We start from the raw sequence: 18,609 nt of genomic DNA, 5'->3' as shown, positions 1-18,609 counted from the left end.
TGGAAATATATTTTTATGTGAACTAATCTGTTATGACCTTGCAGGAATATTAATGTGGAGAATATGCTAACTGATGTATTGTATGCAGAGAAACTACAAGAAACACATGTTCGTCAAGAACACAAAGGCTGGAATAGAATGCAACCAGATAACATGCACTCTTCAGATAAAATAACTGATAAGAAATAGTTTCTCTTATAATATTAAGTAACAGATCATGATATTTATCATAGTTAAGCTTTTGCATATATAAATTCTCACAAATGGTTTCAAAAAAAATGTTACAGGTAGCTATGAAAGGAGAGTACTCCTTCAGACCAATGTATCTATGGAAGGAGAGGTGCAGGGAACACTCCTTGTGACCAATGTACATTAGAAAATTTTCATCAGAAGGCAGAGCCATGAGAGCTATTGATTCGAAAACCAACTACCTGTGAACGAGGATATGATGGAGTGATACACCAAGGACGGTGTAAAATTTAAGTGGGGGAGTATGTAACACCCATCCCTTGCGTAATAAATTATTGTAAACCTAATATGAGTTGAAGCTAGGTGTGATATCCTCCCTTCTGTGCTAAATTATTGTAAACCTAATTTGAGTTAAAGCTAGGTGTGATACCTTCCTTTGTGGGTTAAACTATTCGAAACCTAAGCTGAGGAAAGATAGGTGATATTTAATATGAAAAGAAAATGTGTTGTTAAATGAATTAATAAAATTAATCACTTGGAAGGTGGAGCACCAAGAGAGAGGATATTCTTGCCAAATACCATGAGGAATGGGATAGAGATGAATCTTTCATGATAAGCTTCCAGATGTGATTATAGATAAGATTGGATGGAATGGATATCCATTAGATGGATAGGAGATAAATATCCATCGGACATAAAATATTTGTGGGAGATAAAAGCAAGATTTTATGAGGAAAAGCCTTGTGGGAGATAAAGACGAGATTTACGAAAAAGAACTAGGCAAATGGAAAAATACATAAAAGAGAGAAATCGATAATGGTAACTAAATCATGAAAAAGGGTATTAAATACCCAGTGCATTGATCAATTGAGGACAACTGATCCTTAGCAAGATATTCGGCTCAGGGGGAATCATAGGTGATTCATGATTAGGTGGTGGTGCTCCTCCCTCCAAGTGATTATTTTAGATGGATTCACATGCGTGGGATGTGTTGTACGTCAGTCTCTTACCCTTATGTTCTTATTATTTGTTTCAGTTATATAAATGCTGCACTTTGTATTGGTACTGAAATAATTGCAGTTTATGAATATGACATTTATGGCTTTTAATTGGGGAAGAGTATAGCATGTTGAGCTATTTTGGATAGTGAATATGTATTACTTCTAACCTATGTGCTATCTAGATAATGATTCTGTATTCATATTACATAAGTTATGTTGGTAGTGTAATCTGTAACTATGTCAATGGTTTCATCCTTATGCATGTTACACTATTACCTCTAAAAGTAAAGTTAGTGGTAGGGGCTTATTAGTTGGATTACTGTCACTGTGGCTATGGAATTCTCTTACTGCTGATAGCAATTGCATGGGGCCATCAATGTGGATGGAACTACTTGTACTAACCTCTTTATGGTATGTTCATAAATATTGAACCTAAACATGGTTATCATAGCAGGCCTTATTGTTAGGTGATAAATGCTTATGCATGTGAGTGAATTATGAAATAACGTTTAACTGTATAATTAATAAGGGAATGGTTTTCTATGCCATGCATGAGGGTTGGGTAGTTATGTGTTATTTAATAGTAATATCACAAACCTGTGAGACTCTACATGAAAAACAATGCTCGTGTTAGCTACAGTAGACTTAATCTAATGTCCATTGATACTTACAAGTGAACTATGATTCTGATGCATGATCAGGTTAAGTGCATTACAATCAAGGTATTAAATGTTGACGGGGAAAAGTAACTAACGAATGTTACGAGCTACATGTTAGGACTTGTTTTCCTTCCACAGAATTATAAAATTGTGCTTAATGATGATGGCAGTGTAAATTAAGAATAATGATTTCATTAAGACTTCCTTCTGAGATGATCATAATGGTAATGGCCACTGATTTTAATATTAGATGGTATCTCTGTTGTAAGATTTACATAAGACCATGGGGCATGCAGAACAATTTAGTTGTAAATGCATCTAATTATGTTTCAATCATCTATGCCATGTTTGTCATAAGGAATTCTAAATATCCCATCACCAACCTGCAAGAGGATGTAGATAAGTATAGTTGCAGAATTAATAAATGGTCATGACATAAAGAGGAACATAACACCTGTGTTAAGGGTGAATTTTCACCGTAAACAAAGGAAAAAAAATTAAACTTGTGGAGCCTAGTGGAGGGTTTTCGAGTAGGCTTAGGAGGTTGGTTACACTTTTAAAGTAAAAAGAGATTTGGTTCCTCTCAGGGTATGGTAGATCCCGACTTAAGATGGACCTGTGTTGGTGTTATTAAAAATGTATGATAGAATTATACATTTTTAATAGCTCAAGAGTGATAAACTGCAATCTAAATATTTCATAGTTAATGTAATGTTACATTTTTAGGCTATTTTCGTTTTATATAACTTTTTTTTTATAATTTATTAAAACATAAAAAATAATTAACAAATTATATATATATATATATATATATATATATATATATATATATATATCATATAAGTTGAATGGTAGACACTTATAGGGGCCAATTGGTAAGAAATATCAAAACATTTACTACATGGTACATCTGATATCACGCAAGAATATATATATATATATATATATATATATATATATATATATATATATATATATATATACTTGTAGAAATAATTGATATATAAGTTAACTATTTATAAATTTAAAAAAACATGGAACAAGGTTAAACATTTATACATTTAAAAAAGTATGGAACAAGATTATTAACTATAGAGATTTACAATACCATTGGGCAATATTATGGCTTATGAATACTACATCCCAAAAAACCGTATGACATTAGTTGATATGACATTTTTTTTAATTAATCATATCAACCTTTAATTTGTATATACTAATATGAATATTATATTCTAAAATATTTTGTATAAGTCAAATTTCTATTATCCACCTAACAACTACTATCCACTTGACAATTATTATTTATTAATTAAAATTTTAATATTATATCTCAAATTTCTATTATCCACCTAACAACTAGTATCCATTATGGTTTATTAAATTATACAAATTAAAAACGTATAGTACATTTAAATTAAAATAGAACTAAGAAATATATTATTCGCATTCTAAATTAAATATTTAAAAAATATTATTCAATTATAATTGTGTTTCAAAATTTCAAAAAATAATATTCACATTCTTATTGGTTTTTTAAAATTTAACACAATATTCTTATCCACTTTATGTCATTGAGTTAGATTCTTATCCACTTGATGTAAAATAACTGGCTATTATTATTTTGCAATACCGATTATGGCCTGACCAAATCAGGGAAGCACTGTGATGAAGATTTCCATTAAACAAGCTAGTTATTGATAGAACAAAATTCTGATTTGACTTGAACACCTAAACAATGTTATCATAATTACCATTGAACAGCTGAGCTATTGATGCTCGACACACCTACAAGGAAACACTGTTATTAAGATTACCATTGAACGTGTGTTTAATTCATAATACCGGCTGTGGCCACGGAACTCTAAAATAGATTTGACAAATTCGGCGACCTTCTCAATTGACCGAAAGAAGCAAACACTGTTAATAAAATTAACGTAAAGTTATCATTGTACAAGTCTCCTATTGGTAGTACGGGCAGTGGCCACGGTAACTGTAAAATACATTTGACAAATTCAACGCCCTTCTCCGTTGAACAAAAAAGAAAACTCTGTTATTAAGATTACCGTTGAACAAAGAAAACCCGTGGAGGAGAAAAATATTGAATAGAGTGATTTGAAAAAGAAAAAAAGAAAAGCAAACTCTGATATGCAACCGTGTCAAATTTACTAACTTGAAAACCAGGAATTCAATGCTATGATTTCCAAAACTTAGGGTCAATGCTATGATTCGTACCACTTAGGATTGTAGGATGAACCTAAGACCAAATAATGATTTTTTTTAAATAATTGATAAATGATCAAAAGATGCTACACTTAAGAAAAAGATTTTTGCATAATGTAAATCATTCATCTTCTACATTTAAATGACATCTGATTTACTAATTCTTATCTTCGATCATCTTTTACACGTGATGGTTCTTCTCGAATTAAGGTTGATCGTGTTTCCTCCACAACTTCCAGTGCAATTGCTAGTTTTAATTGAGGGCCTAGATTGATTCTCAAGGGGTATCTACTTATTAGGGTATATATATGAATTTTAGATGGAAGGAGGTTTCTTGCATTTTTTAATTTTCTTAATTGAGGGCCTAGATTTATTCTCAAGGGGAATCTACTTATTCTTAATATTTATCAATGGATTTAGTGTATTACAGAGTTTCTTAGGTTGCATTGACTTTTAATAAATTTAAACGCCAAGTGGCTCACCACCCACCAATTTCCTAGGGATTTGAGATTACTCCAATTCTAATAAGTTCCTCCATGTTGATATTATTCCAATTCTAATCAGTTCATCATTATTATTTATAACATTCATCTATATATATATATATATATATATATATATATATATATATATATATATATATATTTAGAAAAATGGTCCATTGCTTTTAATAAATTTAAAAGTTAGATTGGTGCAACCTGGCTCCCCACCAAGCCATTTCCTAGGGATTTGAAATGATTCCAATTCTAATATGCTCCTCCATGTTGAGATTATTCCAATTCTAATAACTTCCTCAATATTACTTATAACATTCATTTGTATGTAAGAAAATTTTATTTAGTAAAATGGTCCATTACTTTTAATAAATTTAATAAATTAGATTTGTGCCACATGGCTCCCCAACCACAAATTTCCTAGGGATTTGAGATTATTCCAATTCTAATAAGTTCCTCCATGTTGAGATTATTCTAATTCTAATGATTTCCTCATTATTATTTATAACATTCATTTATATATAAGAAAAATTTATTTAGCAAAATGGTCAATTACTTTTTATTAATTGAAAAATATATATTCGTGCCACATGTCTTCCCACCCAATTTCCTATGGATTTGAGATTATTTAAATTCTAATAAGTTCCTCCATGATAAGTTTTTCATTATTATTTATAACATTCATTTCTATATAAGAAAATATATAACATGGTATTTTCCTATGTCTTCACTATGATGCAAATAAATTCCATGCATTATGGGTTTAAGATGTCCCTCAACATGTTTGAATATCATATTGTCCACTCCAATCTCCTGCTCACCCTAGAAGAATGTGGTCTACAAGTTGTGAGTGAAATGCCTTCTTCGATTAATAAAAAAGTTTTCTATACCATATATAACAAGGTATTTTCCTATAATCGTGGCAACAACTTACTTCCGTGTCTACTTTACCAGTATCGGAAGATACCTATATTTGTACACTACCACATGTGTCTTCTAGTGGAAAATTCAGCATGGACTACCTCTATGAGAAGTTTGGGAATTTGATACTGGAACATGAGACCGACTTATGGGACATTTACCCTCAAGAGGAATATGCATCGCCGCACAAATGAGAAGTAGAAGTTTTGAGCAGCTTATGAAACGAATCTCACGAAGATCAATTATGTATCGGGTGTAAATTTGGTAACTGAGTATTATTTAGATGTTGATAGTTTGAAGGAGTGTCCTATGGAACATTAATTTACTTTTAAAATACAAATGTATAAAGGTAGCTAAACTATGAATTTGGTTTGTCCTAGGTTTTTAGTGTAGGATTAATGGAGAATTAGGCAAAGTAGCATGAATGAATTATTAGCAACCATTTAATAACAAATTTCCAAATTGCAAGCTGATCTTATTAGTTTTTTTCTTTAAAGATCAATATTGATCTATTTTAATCTAAAATCTAAGAAGTTTTTAGACTGATGTAATTTTTTTAAATGCAAAATTTGAAAAAAGAAATTGCATTTCAAACATAAAATTAACAAAACAATATAGCCCAATATTAAAATAATAACATTACTTGAAATTCTTAAAAATGTTTTAACCATGAAAATTTATTTCTTTTTTGTTGTACATATTAGTTGACATTGAAATATTTTACTTAATATGACATTCAAATATCTTACTTATGAAGTACATTATTTATATTAGTAAGTTCCATGATAAGTTCCTCCATGATTAATAAATTATGAAATTTAGAAATTAAGGTTGATGTTTTGAAATGTATTTTTATTTTTAAAATTTGAAATGAATTATATTGTAAATTGATTTTATATATATATCAATTTTTAAAATATACCATACATTAAAAAAATTGTAAATTTGTAGATTTAAAATTCCATCAATAATGTTGCACATGATATGTTTTTCTTAAATTTAATATATTCAAATGAGATTACAGTAAATGAATTTATGAATTTACAAATTCTTATTTCGTTTCTTTTTATTTTTTATGAAGTTACTTTTGAAAAAATCATTATCTATTATTCATTTGTTTTTAAGATTTTGCACTATATTTTGAATTTTTTCATTAAAAATGTGTATAAATTAATAATTTATAGGGTTTATTAATTTAAGGCTTCATATTCCAAGGGTATAATATTCTTCACAGGGTTTTTAATATTAATATTTGGGTTTAATATAAATTCCTTGGGTTTACAATCATGGTCAACCATTGTCCACTGTGATAAAGATTTTTTCAATATGAAAATCAACCAATATTGCATTGTGACAAGCATTGTCTCAATATGAAAATTAACCATGGTCAACCATGTTCGAATGTTGCATTGTGAAAAAGGTTGTCTCAACCATGATCAAACATGGTCAATCATGGTCAACCATCGTCAATAACCCTTGTCAACCATGGTCACGTTGAGACAAAGACTGTCTCATGGTCCAATGTGACATTGTCACAACCATGGTCATCCATGGTCAACCATGGTCCAACATCGCATTGTGACAAATAATTTTTTAATATGGAGATCAACCATGGTCATCCATGGTCAACCATGGTCCAACATCGCGTTGTGACACATAATTTTCAATATGGAGATCAACCATGGTCAATGATTGTCAGCCATCGTCCAATGTCGCATTGCAACAAACATTATCTCAATATGAAAATAAACCATGGTCAACCATATTCCAATTTTGGATTGTGACAAATATTTATCTTAGAGTTTATGTTCCTTCGGTGTATAATATTTTTTCCTTGGGTTTAATATTATTCCCTTGGGTTTATAATATTTATCTTAGGATTTATATGACTTGGGTTTATACGAATTCCCATCCTCAGAGTAATGCTAACTCAAAGAATATACGAAAAATCTCCAGAATCATATCGATAGTAGACACAGTATGGACGCAGCCATCCATTTATGATTTTGTCTACATAATCATGAATATAAAACTCCTCGCAACCTAGATTGATGAAAGTAGATCTAGAATCTTGATCTTCATCTTCTCTATCCATAATATGAATCTAACAATGCGAGTGAATGTCTCGAAGTAGAACATGGTAGAAACCACTTGATTACCGACCAATGATATGAATCATTAACAAGTGCGAGAGAAACCACCAATAATGAAAATGGCTCTCAAGGTACTTCAAGTACAATATATAAAGTGTGAATAAGTGATCTAAACACTCATAGAAACATTCGATTGAAGGCCAATGATGGGAACCTATCGCTGAAGGCGAGAAACCTACCATTAACACATGCAGTCCTCAAGGTAATGAAGGTTTCTAGATAAATTTCCTAGACAATGAGGTGAAGTCGATAGGAAGTGACCCGTCGTAGGAAATCCCGCGACACAAATCATAGTTTCAATTTTTGAAAAATAGCCTACGAAGATAGATTCGGGGATGGAAGATGTGATTTAAGGATAAAATTTGAAAAGGAACATGAACTAAGGTTGAACTTCTCTTTAAAACATTACGACATGAAAATTGACTTGGCAGAATTTGACTTAACAATAATACTCAAAACTAGCTGAAGACTTTCAATGGTGTTCGATTAACTGTAAGACAAATGGATTTCCCAACCCGGACACTAGTGTGATGAAGTGTTTTATTCAAGAGCGACATACTTCCTTTATGATTAATGTAAAATGAACATCTTTTCCCAATTTTCCCCCACCATTGCTGGCAAGTACCTCTTTATTTCTTACAAGCTTGAGGAGGATAACATATGCTTGTCTTGTAAGCTCATCCTTCAGATGAGTCCATCAAAGTATTTTTAACGAAGCCTAAGAAGGAATGGTTTGGTCTTGTTATGATCATCGAGTCCTATACTGTTTAATTTTCATGAGTCTAGTTAAGGGGTAAAAGGCATGAACTTATACTGAGTGGACTATTGTTCATTTACTTTTATATTTTCATATTTCAAGAGTCTGAGTAGGGCTCAAAGAGGACACCATGATTTCACTTTTCGTAATTTTTGAAGAGCATAAAAGGTAATAAAAGTTTGTTGATAGTCAAAATGATTTATCTTTACATTGTAACATTTAAAACTCAATAAATCATCATAATTGATATGTATTAGGGAAAAAACATAAAATTTTCACTTTTAAAGGTCCCAATCATAAAAAATAATATTTTAATTTCTCAAAAACCTATAAAAATTGAAAAATTAATTCAATTTTTACCATTTGAGAGCAGATAAAATGGGCATTTTTACCAACGAACTTCCGAGACTAATTTTGAGCCAATCGGTGGATGAAATAGCGTACCATTTCCTTGAGGTGAGAGATATCCTCATGATCTATCGTTTCATCTATTCAGATTTTCATTTTAGGCTTGCAATATTTTTTTGGAGAGATTTTGTCAAAATATGTTCCCTTGGCCTTGCGCGGGCTGTCTCCATCAGGCTAGTGCAAGCCGATAATCTTTTAGACACAGAAAAGTGCAAACTATGCGGAAATATTCCTATAAGTCTATGCAGTTGCCCCCTATTTATAAAAGACCGGCAACACAAACACCGAGACTTTTTAAACAATTAAAATAAACCCAAAAAAATGAGCTTTTTGGCTTTAAGATTGATTCTAACTCTTTTTAAATGTTATTTCATGTCTATTGATTATTCCAAAACGGAATGGAGGGAGAGACAACATGAAGGCACTGATTTAGCAGCTTTAGCAAATCAAACTACTTTGCAGTCTTTGAGAACCTATGGCCTTTTGAAAAATTGGCTTTCCTAGGATGAAAGCTCAGGTAGATCTAATGACATGGTTCGTAAGGACCTAGAATGACCAGGAACAATGATTTGTCATCATAGATCATCGTGTTACCATTGATGTTGATGACATCTACTTCCTGACTGGGATTTCTCTTAGAGGAGATGATATTTCTTTATCTGGGCAGAGAACAGATGGAGACACTATTGATGGGTACCTACGATTTTTTTGTGGGAGCGCACAACTCAAGGATGGCAATATTGACATTCAGACCATCAGGATCCTGCCTTTGAGGACCGTAGTTTTTACTGTCATCAAATTGTGTGGTAGCACAGCTCTTCATTTGACCACACGGGCATAGATGCAGACTGCCATGGAATGTTGGGAATCCACGGTATTTAACTAGTCAGAGGCAGTGGTTATGCACATGAAAGGATAGCTAACCAGATGCAAAAATGAAAAATTGAAGAACTTTGGTTATGGTGAAATTTTGGTTTCTTTTTCCCTAGAGAGGATTCCACAACTTTGGTGACAGAAAATTTTAGTGGATGAGGGAGGTCCCAAAGATCCACGTATGCTGAGATGGGCCCCACTTATGGCGCTTCATGGAGGTGATGGACTGGTGGTGAGATATACCCCTGAGTTTTTTTTTCTGGTTGGGTCAACAAATCATTTATATTGATGACTTACCATATGTGGTGATGGATTACATAGGTGACCCTGATATCCCACATCCAACAGGAGTGTAGTGGGGCGACCTAAGTAATAATTTTGATATTTTGATATTTTTTTCTAATTTTAATATTTTATGTGTTTTTTAATCTTCAAAGGCTAATTATCGGAAATGCATATGTAGATGTGTGCCTAATCCAACCAGCAAGGCTAAGACACTTTGACAGGCGAGGTGAGGAGCCTATAATAGTTGCGGCAACTAACCTAGATGCAGTGGAGGCATTAACAGAGCTAGAACACAACCTTGAGAGGTTGAATTTAGACATCCCAGAGACTAGGTAGATGATATACCTCTTTGATACCAACGACACATGGTTGGAGTTCCAGGACCACTTAGGTGATTGTTGTGTCGGGTTGACCGTGCCATAGTTTTCTATCATGAGCATAATCATGCTTAGTTGTTTATTTATTTGGGTCACATTTTAATTTTTGTATTGACATATTCGGATAATAAAGGCCACGGGGCCTTATTTCCTCGGATGACATTTTGGTATGGTGTAGGTTTATACCAACTTTATACTAATGAAGACTACTACTTTGATTCCAACTTATATTTGATCTGTATGTGGATGAATTCTTTTTTACTTTATAAATGTAGAAAATTTCTATTTAACACATGATTAGCTATTGCATTAGTTTATGTGTTCGAATTTCTTGGAATGTGTTGATATTTACTGTAATCAAACTGCCTTTCCAAAAGACAGACCTGTAAAAAAATTATTAACGTTGACGAACTTCTTCCTACATACACATTATTGAAATGTAATACTACATGTTGCGAATATAACCTAACAATCAAACATCGAATACCAAATGAGATGGCATCATATAATAGTTCAATAACTACACTATATTCTGCTATAGTATTTGTTGTTTGATCGAGCCATATTCCATGAATAGAGACTAACTCATCACTCGGTGAATAAATAACCCAGGTTGCAAAAGACAAATTTTGAGTTATATGACTAGCACCATCAACAAATCCAACGTAAGTTTGAGCGAACATCGACATCTACAAATCAAGCGCAAAATAAGATAAGCAGGAGAAGTAGCAAGAAATTGTAAAATATAAGCTATTTCACACACCTAAAAACTACTAAATAATGTATAAATCTCCACGAAATATTTTGTGTATAATATTTCTTTACATAAAGACCATTTCGAGGATTTGATAAAGGAGTACCATGATAATCCACCAGCTCATAGGTTCCTTTAGCTAATACACATTTTATAATGTAAGGGCCATGCCACATGGGCTCAAATTTTCTTGCACCTAACTTGTCATGAGATTAATCATAAACTAATACTAGGTCACCTTATGCATATGAACGAGGATTCACATTTTGATCAAATTGATATTTAACTCATTTTTTGTGAGCCTCGCTAGCCAATGCAACGTCAAAGCAAGTTTCATCTAAACGTGCTAAGTGTAAAAACGCTCTTCCTCTGCAGAGGTAGCTGGTAATAATTCGATGGCTAGTTTCAAAGATGGAATTTCACATTCAAGCGGAAATAATGCCTCCAAGACATAAACAATTTGGAAGGAAGTAAAATCCATAGATGTTTTTGTGGTAGTACGACATGGACAGAGTGCTGGAGAAAGCATGGTATGCGAGTTTCCTTTATGAATACCAATTACCCATTTAATCATGTTTGTTAAAATTGTATCGAAGGCTTTGACTCCACCATTTTCTTGTGGATAATAAGGAGTAAAGCTATCATGGCGTAGGCCAAGATGTTTTGATAGTTCAGTGTTTAGAAAGTTACAAAAATGACCACCATGGTCCGTAACAATAGCTTGTGGGAGATCAAACCAAACAATCACATTATTGAAAATCAAAATTGTTGCAGTTTCATCATTGTCTTTATATGTAGGCATTGCTTCAGCCAGTTTCATAAAGTAATCAACTCCAAGGATAATATAGCCATGCCCCCCAGCCAAGTGAGGGTTACAGGTGATGAAATCTATCCCCTATTTCGCAAAAGGACCAACAACTATAATAGGGTGAAGAGGAGATGGAGGCACTGACATCTTATGATCATAGACTTGGCAATTATGTCATTTTCCAACTGCAATTATGCAATATTTAAACATGGAAGGCCAAAAATAACTAGCACGTAATATGTTTTGGGTAGTGGCATGCCCAAACAAATGACCACCACATGCTCCAGAATGGAAATCATTTAATGCTTTTTCAGCCTCTTGGTGAGTTAAACAATGTCGAAAGAGAGAATAAGTACCGCGGCGGTAAAGAGTGTTGCCAACATATTGTACTGCAGGGATTGGTACCTGATTCGATGATGGGACCAGATTTCATCTTGGTACTCTATTTCCACAGACTCTGAGAGGGATTGTGATATGTTCATGTAGACACAATTCGAGCGCAGGAGGAGAATGATCGATGCCTGGTGATATTTGAGAATTCGATAAAGTCACCTATGGAGTTTCTAATTGTTTCCAGAATATCCATTCCCATAAATCCTCTGGAAAAGAGTACAGTGAGACATAAATGGGGGTAGCTAAAGATTGTTCGTTCTCCGAGCTGTAGCAGGGTTGCCAGTGCCTCATGAACAACTCAACGTTGTTCATGAAATATGGTCCATTGTGCAAAATGCACTTATGGTCATCGAGATCTTCGAAGATCACTGTGAAGAAACCCTTGGCGCAGAGACGAAGATCAAAAGGAGCTTTCAACTACCACTTGATTTTGATCCATCGAAGAATATTCGATTCTCTGGGCCAAATTCCCATAAATTTATAGATTATGGCATGATCCTACATGAATTATCGAGATTGTTCTAGGCGATGGTTAGGGATCACCACTCATGGATTCTTTGCATATTTTGGAATGCATTGACCCTGTATTTGGGACTTCCATTAAGCTCTCAGAGAAGGTGTTTCAGTTTTTTTACCCTTATGTTCCCCTAAACTAGAAGATCAATCATTGTGTGTTCGGTGTGCACCGGGTAGTACCGATCTGAAGGAGGGGGTTGATCTCCCTCACCTGGGAGGGCCCAACATGTGCTCGCTCAGTCAAAGGACGATGTCAGGGAGTGGTGAAAGATGCGTGAGTGAGGAGGAGAGCCTGCTACGTGGCATCAGGTGGCCCCAAACCCTAGTGCTACCAAAACCCTTATGGAGTGTCAGAGCGTTTTATTTGTTAATTTTTTTTAACGATTTTGGACTATAGATTTTGAATATAACATTTTAAAATATAATATTTTTATTTTAAAATTTAGAATAATATTTTTCATTTTTTAAACAAAATTATTCATCTTTTAATAGGCTAAGAGGCATCCTCTAGGCCAATATGCTAGGCATAACATAACATAATGTAATGCAAATATTTAGATACATAATTAACTTTAGAAAATGATGGCATTGAATGCATGTAGCTTGTAAAGGTAATTTTTTTTAAGGATATGTTCGTATTGGGAAATTGTTTGGATATGTTTGCTTTGTCTCTATTATTGAATGGGTGAATACATAATGTGTAGATATGTATAGAAGCATCAAAGGTCTGTATTTCATTTGTTGGTTAGGACCCTTCCCCTTAACTCGCAACATGTCCCTTACAATAGTTACTTCTTCATTCTAATGGATTCTTTGATAATCACTATAATATAATAATTGTAATATATTCTTTTGATTTATGTCTAATATTAATAATAATTGAATAAGCTTAGCTATGAAAGTGACCTAGGGTGAGTGGAGGAGGTGGGGAAATATTAGGTAAAATGTAATTATTACATTTTACTTAATATTTTTGCCTACCCTCATCCAATTTTTACTAATTTATATTGTGTAAAACATAATACTATAATATTACATTTCATGGAGTATTTACCTCCACTATTCCACTTCTTATTGCAATTTTTCATCATATTTGAAGTTTAAAAGTAAACAAACTAAATTACAAAATTAACATTGGTTAGGTGAAATACTAAGTAAGATTTGATATTTAGGTTGGGGTGATCGGAAATATTATGTAAAATGTAATAATATTACATTTTAATTAGTATTCTGCCCCTCCCCCCCTCCCGCGAAGTTTGGCAAATAAAGATTGGGAAACTTGCAATATTATATTTTATCTAAGATTTCCCCTCACTTGATCCACTTTTTATTACAATTTTTCTTTATATTTGAGGTTCATAACTAAACATAACTCCTATATAAACATTTGGTCCAAGTATAGTAGAGATGTAATCCTTAACATTTTGACTTGATAAAAATAAAATTATAAAATATAAAAGCAATAATTATATTTATATTTATATCTATAATTAATAATAAAAAAAACCTATATACATCTTAATACGTAGTGTACCAAACCCCCGGAAGGAATCAAATGCCTTGAGTTGCAAACCACTTTTAAAGTGAAAAGAGATTTGAAACGGATATGGTATATCCCAAATTAAGATGGATCTAGGTTGGTGTTATTGAAAATATGTGATAGAATTGGACGTTTTTAATAGCTCAAGAGTGATAACCTGCAATCTTAAAATTTCATAATTAATGTAATGTTCAGACAATTTCTTTAATATAATTTTTTTTATAATTTTTTAAAACATACAAATTAATTAACAAATTATATATATATACAATGGATGTCATATAAATTGAATAGATGATAAACACTTATAGGGATCAATTGGTAAAAAAGTATCAAAACGCTTACTATATGGTACATCTCATATCAGAGAAGAATATATATATATATATATATATATATATATATATATATATATATACTTTATTTTAAATTAGTATTATTATTATTATTACTTGTAGAAATAATTGATATATAAGTTAGATAAGTTAAAAAAATATATAGAACAAAGTTAAACATTTATACATTTATGAAAGTATGAAACAAGATTATTGACTATAGATATTTACAATACCATTGGGTAATATTATGACTTATCAACACCACATCCCAAAAAACCATGAATAATTTTGTATAACATTTTTTTTAATTAATCATATCAACCTTTGATTAGTATATAGTAATATAAATATTATATTTTAAAATATTTTATACAAGTCAAATTTCTATTATCCACCTAACAACTACTATCCACTTGACAATTATTATTTATTAATTAAAATTTAATATTATATCTAAACTTTTTATTACCCACCTCACAACTAGTATCCATGTGATAATTATGGTTTATTAACTTAAAACATATAATACATTTAAATTAAATATAGAGCTAAAAGATATATTATTCGCATTCTAAATTAAATATAAAAGTTAAAAAATATTATTCACATTGTAATTGTGTTTCTAAAATTTGAAAAAAAAAATATTCACATTCTTATTGATTTTTTAAAATTTAAAAAATAATATCCACTTTATGTCAAACAATTGAGTTAGATTCTTATCCACTTTAGCTGTTATGAAGATTTCCATTCAACAAGCGAGTTATTGATAAAACAAAATTCTGATTTGACTTGAATACCTAAACACTGTTATCAAGATTACCACTGAACGGCTGAGCTATTAATAACAGGAACGTGTGTTTAATTCATGATACCGGCTGTGGCCACGGAACTGCAAAATATATTTGACAAATTCGGCAACCTTCTCAATTGACCGAAAGAAGCAAACACTGTTAATAACATTACCGTTAAGATTATCATTGGACAAGTCTCCTATTGATAGTACGGGCAGTCACGGTAACTGTAAAATAGATTTGACAAATTCAACGACCTTCTCGGTTGAACAAAAAACCAAACTCTCTTATTGAGATTACCGTTGAACAGAGTGATTTGAAAAAAAAAACGTAATAAAGAGTGTTTGAGGAAAAAAATTAATCTCCAATGATATGGGAAGGATGTCGATTAACTTTCTTATCTCATCGTTTTGCTTGGAACCCCAATTTCTTATCTCATCGTTTTGCTTGGAACCCCTTAGAATTGGGGGAAAGGGAGTGGGGAACCTGAAAAAGACGTGCGCACGTTTGAACGATTAAAAGTTTAAAATCTGAAGGCAGAGGAATCCCATGTAAACAATTCATAGTCAAAGTCAATCCTTTGGCCTCACGCAACCGTGTCAAATTTACTAACCTCGAATCCAGGAAATCAATCCGCTTGCTGCTGCTAATGAATTTCGTGTATGATATCGATATATATACGCGTACCAAGCTCTGGTAAGATACACATATTGGGATTGGCATTGCACATCAGAAAAACTAAGCTAACAACTTGCATAAAACCACAGAAGCAGAACTGTCTTTTAAGATATCCGGCCTTTTTATACTTGAGGACATTGAGATTCAGAAATTCATGTCTCACTTCATAGATCACCTGTATTCAGTACTACGAAGGATGGGGATGCTCCCTTCATTCCTTACAGCTTCAACCAGCAAGGGCACTCTTCTCCATAAAAAGTTGATCCGGACCCAAAACCGAAAATCGATCGCCTGTTCTTCAAGACACCCACTAGTAAAAGAGATGGGCCGATACGAAAACATAGCGCTTGCAGATATGTGGCAAGATATTGAAGGAGCAGAGTCGTGGAATGGGTTATTAGATCCCATTAATCCAGTATTCAAAGCTGAGATTCTCAGATATGGTGATTTTGCAGAGTTGTGCTACGATGCGTTTGATAGTGAACTTTTGATGAATGGTTATGGTGGGGCTAAGTATAGTCCTGATAAATTGTTCGATAGCAGTGAAATGGCCGGTGATTCCCAGTATTACCCCAAGGGCTATAAAGTGACCAAATATTTGTATGCGGACACAGATATCTTAGGAAGGAAAATAGAGCAATCTGTGTGGATTGGGTTTATTGCAGTTTGCACAGATACTCAAGAGATACGAAGACTAGGACGGCGGGATATTGTAGTAGCGTGGAGAGGAACCCAAACGGCTCAGGAATGGATAGAGGACGCAAGAGATATTTTAGTTCCTGCCAGATTATCAATTACTCCTCTCAAACACAAGCGCATCGGAGCCGGATTATCGTCTACTGCTCCTTTCAACGACAACGGCGTCCGAGTGGAGGAGGGATTTTTCAGCTGTTACACTTCTCATGGAGACAATTCAATATCTGCAAGAGATACTGTTATTTCAGAAATTTTAAGACTGGTAGATGAATACAAGGAAGAAAGTTTGAGCGTAACTTTAACTGGACACAGCTTAGGAGCTGCTCTCGCAACCTTAAGCTCATATGACGTTAAGAAAAACCTTAACGCAAATTTGCCGGGACAGCCTATACCTGTGACTGTGTTTGCATTCGCGAGCCCACGCGTTGGGAATAGAGTATTCGCCCTGCGAATGGCGGAGGTGGGAGTGAAGGTGTTGCGGTTGGTGAACAAGAACGATATTGTTCCCAAAGTTCCTGGACTTGTTTTCAACGAGAACTGCTGGACATGGTTGAGTCAAATGTTGGATTGGTTTCCCTGGACATATTTTCACGTGGGCGTGAAAATTGTTTTGAATAATAACGACTCTCCCATTCTGAGAGAGCTCCATAATATTGATCCCGCTTACGCCCACAGTTTGAAGAATTATCTTCATCTAATTGACGGCTATGTCGGGAACGGCAAACCTTTCAAATCTTCAGGGAATAGAGACCCTGCTCCGTTTGCTGCGGCTCACTGATCCTAGAATTTCGCTTTTCGGGGCAGCACCTGCAGAAGAACAAGAACTAATAAGATGACTGATTGACTCCTCCGAAACCCCTGTGAACCAGCAAGATCACTGACTGAATTTTTTCCAAGACTTTATTATCACCATGAGCTTTCTTCGAGCAAATCATGTGATGTGATCTTTTTGAGCCAATCACGTGACCAGCACAAGTGGTTGTATTATAAGACTGCCTAGATCCCTCTATCAGAAGCTAACCCTTTTCTCTTTTATCAATTAACGTGTAATAAAATGATTCTGACCTATTTCATTATGGAAGTGCCAAGGATAAATGTCGAGATGCCATGGGGATAAAACTAGTTATTTGACTCTATCAGAATCGAAGGCAATTTTTGTCGTTCCATTAGCTTCCAGAGAAAGACTTCTTCAATGCGTATTTGCAGGCTCCGCGCTACATGCCAGGGCTGTCATGGCTGTCTGCTCCAGTTGCTGCGACTTAGGATTCCCCTTCTGGTGGCAGCACCAGCAGCAAGATCAAGAAAATGAACGAGCAAGATGACTGATTCAATCCTGTGAAACCCCTGTGAACTAGTAAAATCAGTGACCGAATTTTTCCATGGACTTTATGATCACAGGGGTCTCTCTTTGAGCAAATCATGTGATCAGCCCCAAACGTGGCTGCGGTATAAGACTGCATAAGTCGTTATATCATGGGCAATTTTTTTATCCTAGGATTTAACCACCATATAACAATATATATAAATCAATGAGACTTTATTTTTGAAGTATTTATGATTTTTTATTTTTATTTTTCTGAATCATCTTTTTTTAAATGTATTATGGATTATTTTATGTATATAGTATTAATAAACTAAGTTATCGTAAAGGAGTTTATTTACAAATTAAAAATTTCGAGTAAATTTTTATAACATATTTTTTTAATATATATATATATATATATATATTTAACTTTTAATTTTTTAAATTTTAGT

At 33.2% G+C, this 18,609-nt stretch overlaps 1 protein-coding gene across 1 annotated transcript; it reads left to right on the top strand.

Moving 5' to 3' along the window:
• The first annotated feature begins 16,354 nt into the window (after window positions 1–16,354).
• On the top strand, window positions 16,355–17,632 carry LOC149143123 (phospholipase A1-Igamma1, chloroplastic-like). Its single transcript, XM_089451688.1, has one exon. The coding sequence runs from the start codon at window positions 16,355–16,357 to the stop codon at window positions 17,630–17,632; it is 1,278 nt and encodes a 425-aa protein (XP_089307814.1).
• The last annotated feature ends 977 nt before the right edge of the window (window positions 17,633–18,609 follow it).

Source organism: Pinus tabuliformis, chromosome X (genome assembly GCF_031772625.1).
Source record: "Pinus tabuliformis cultivar Carrire ecotype Pingquan chromosome X, CPIR1, whole genome shotgun sequence".
Taxonomy (NCBI): domain Eukaryota; kingdom Viridiplantae; phylum Streptophyta; class Pinopsida; order Pinales; family Pinaceae; genus Pinus; species Pinus tabuliformis.
Note: the sequence above shows the minus strand (reverse complement) of the source record. Positions and strands in the feature narration are given on the sequence as shown.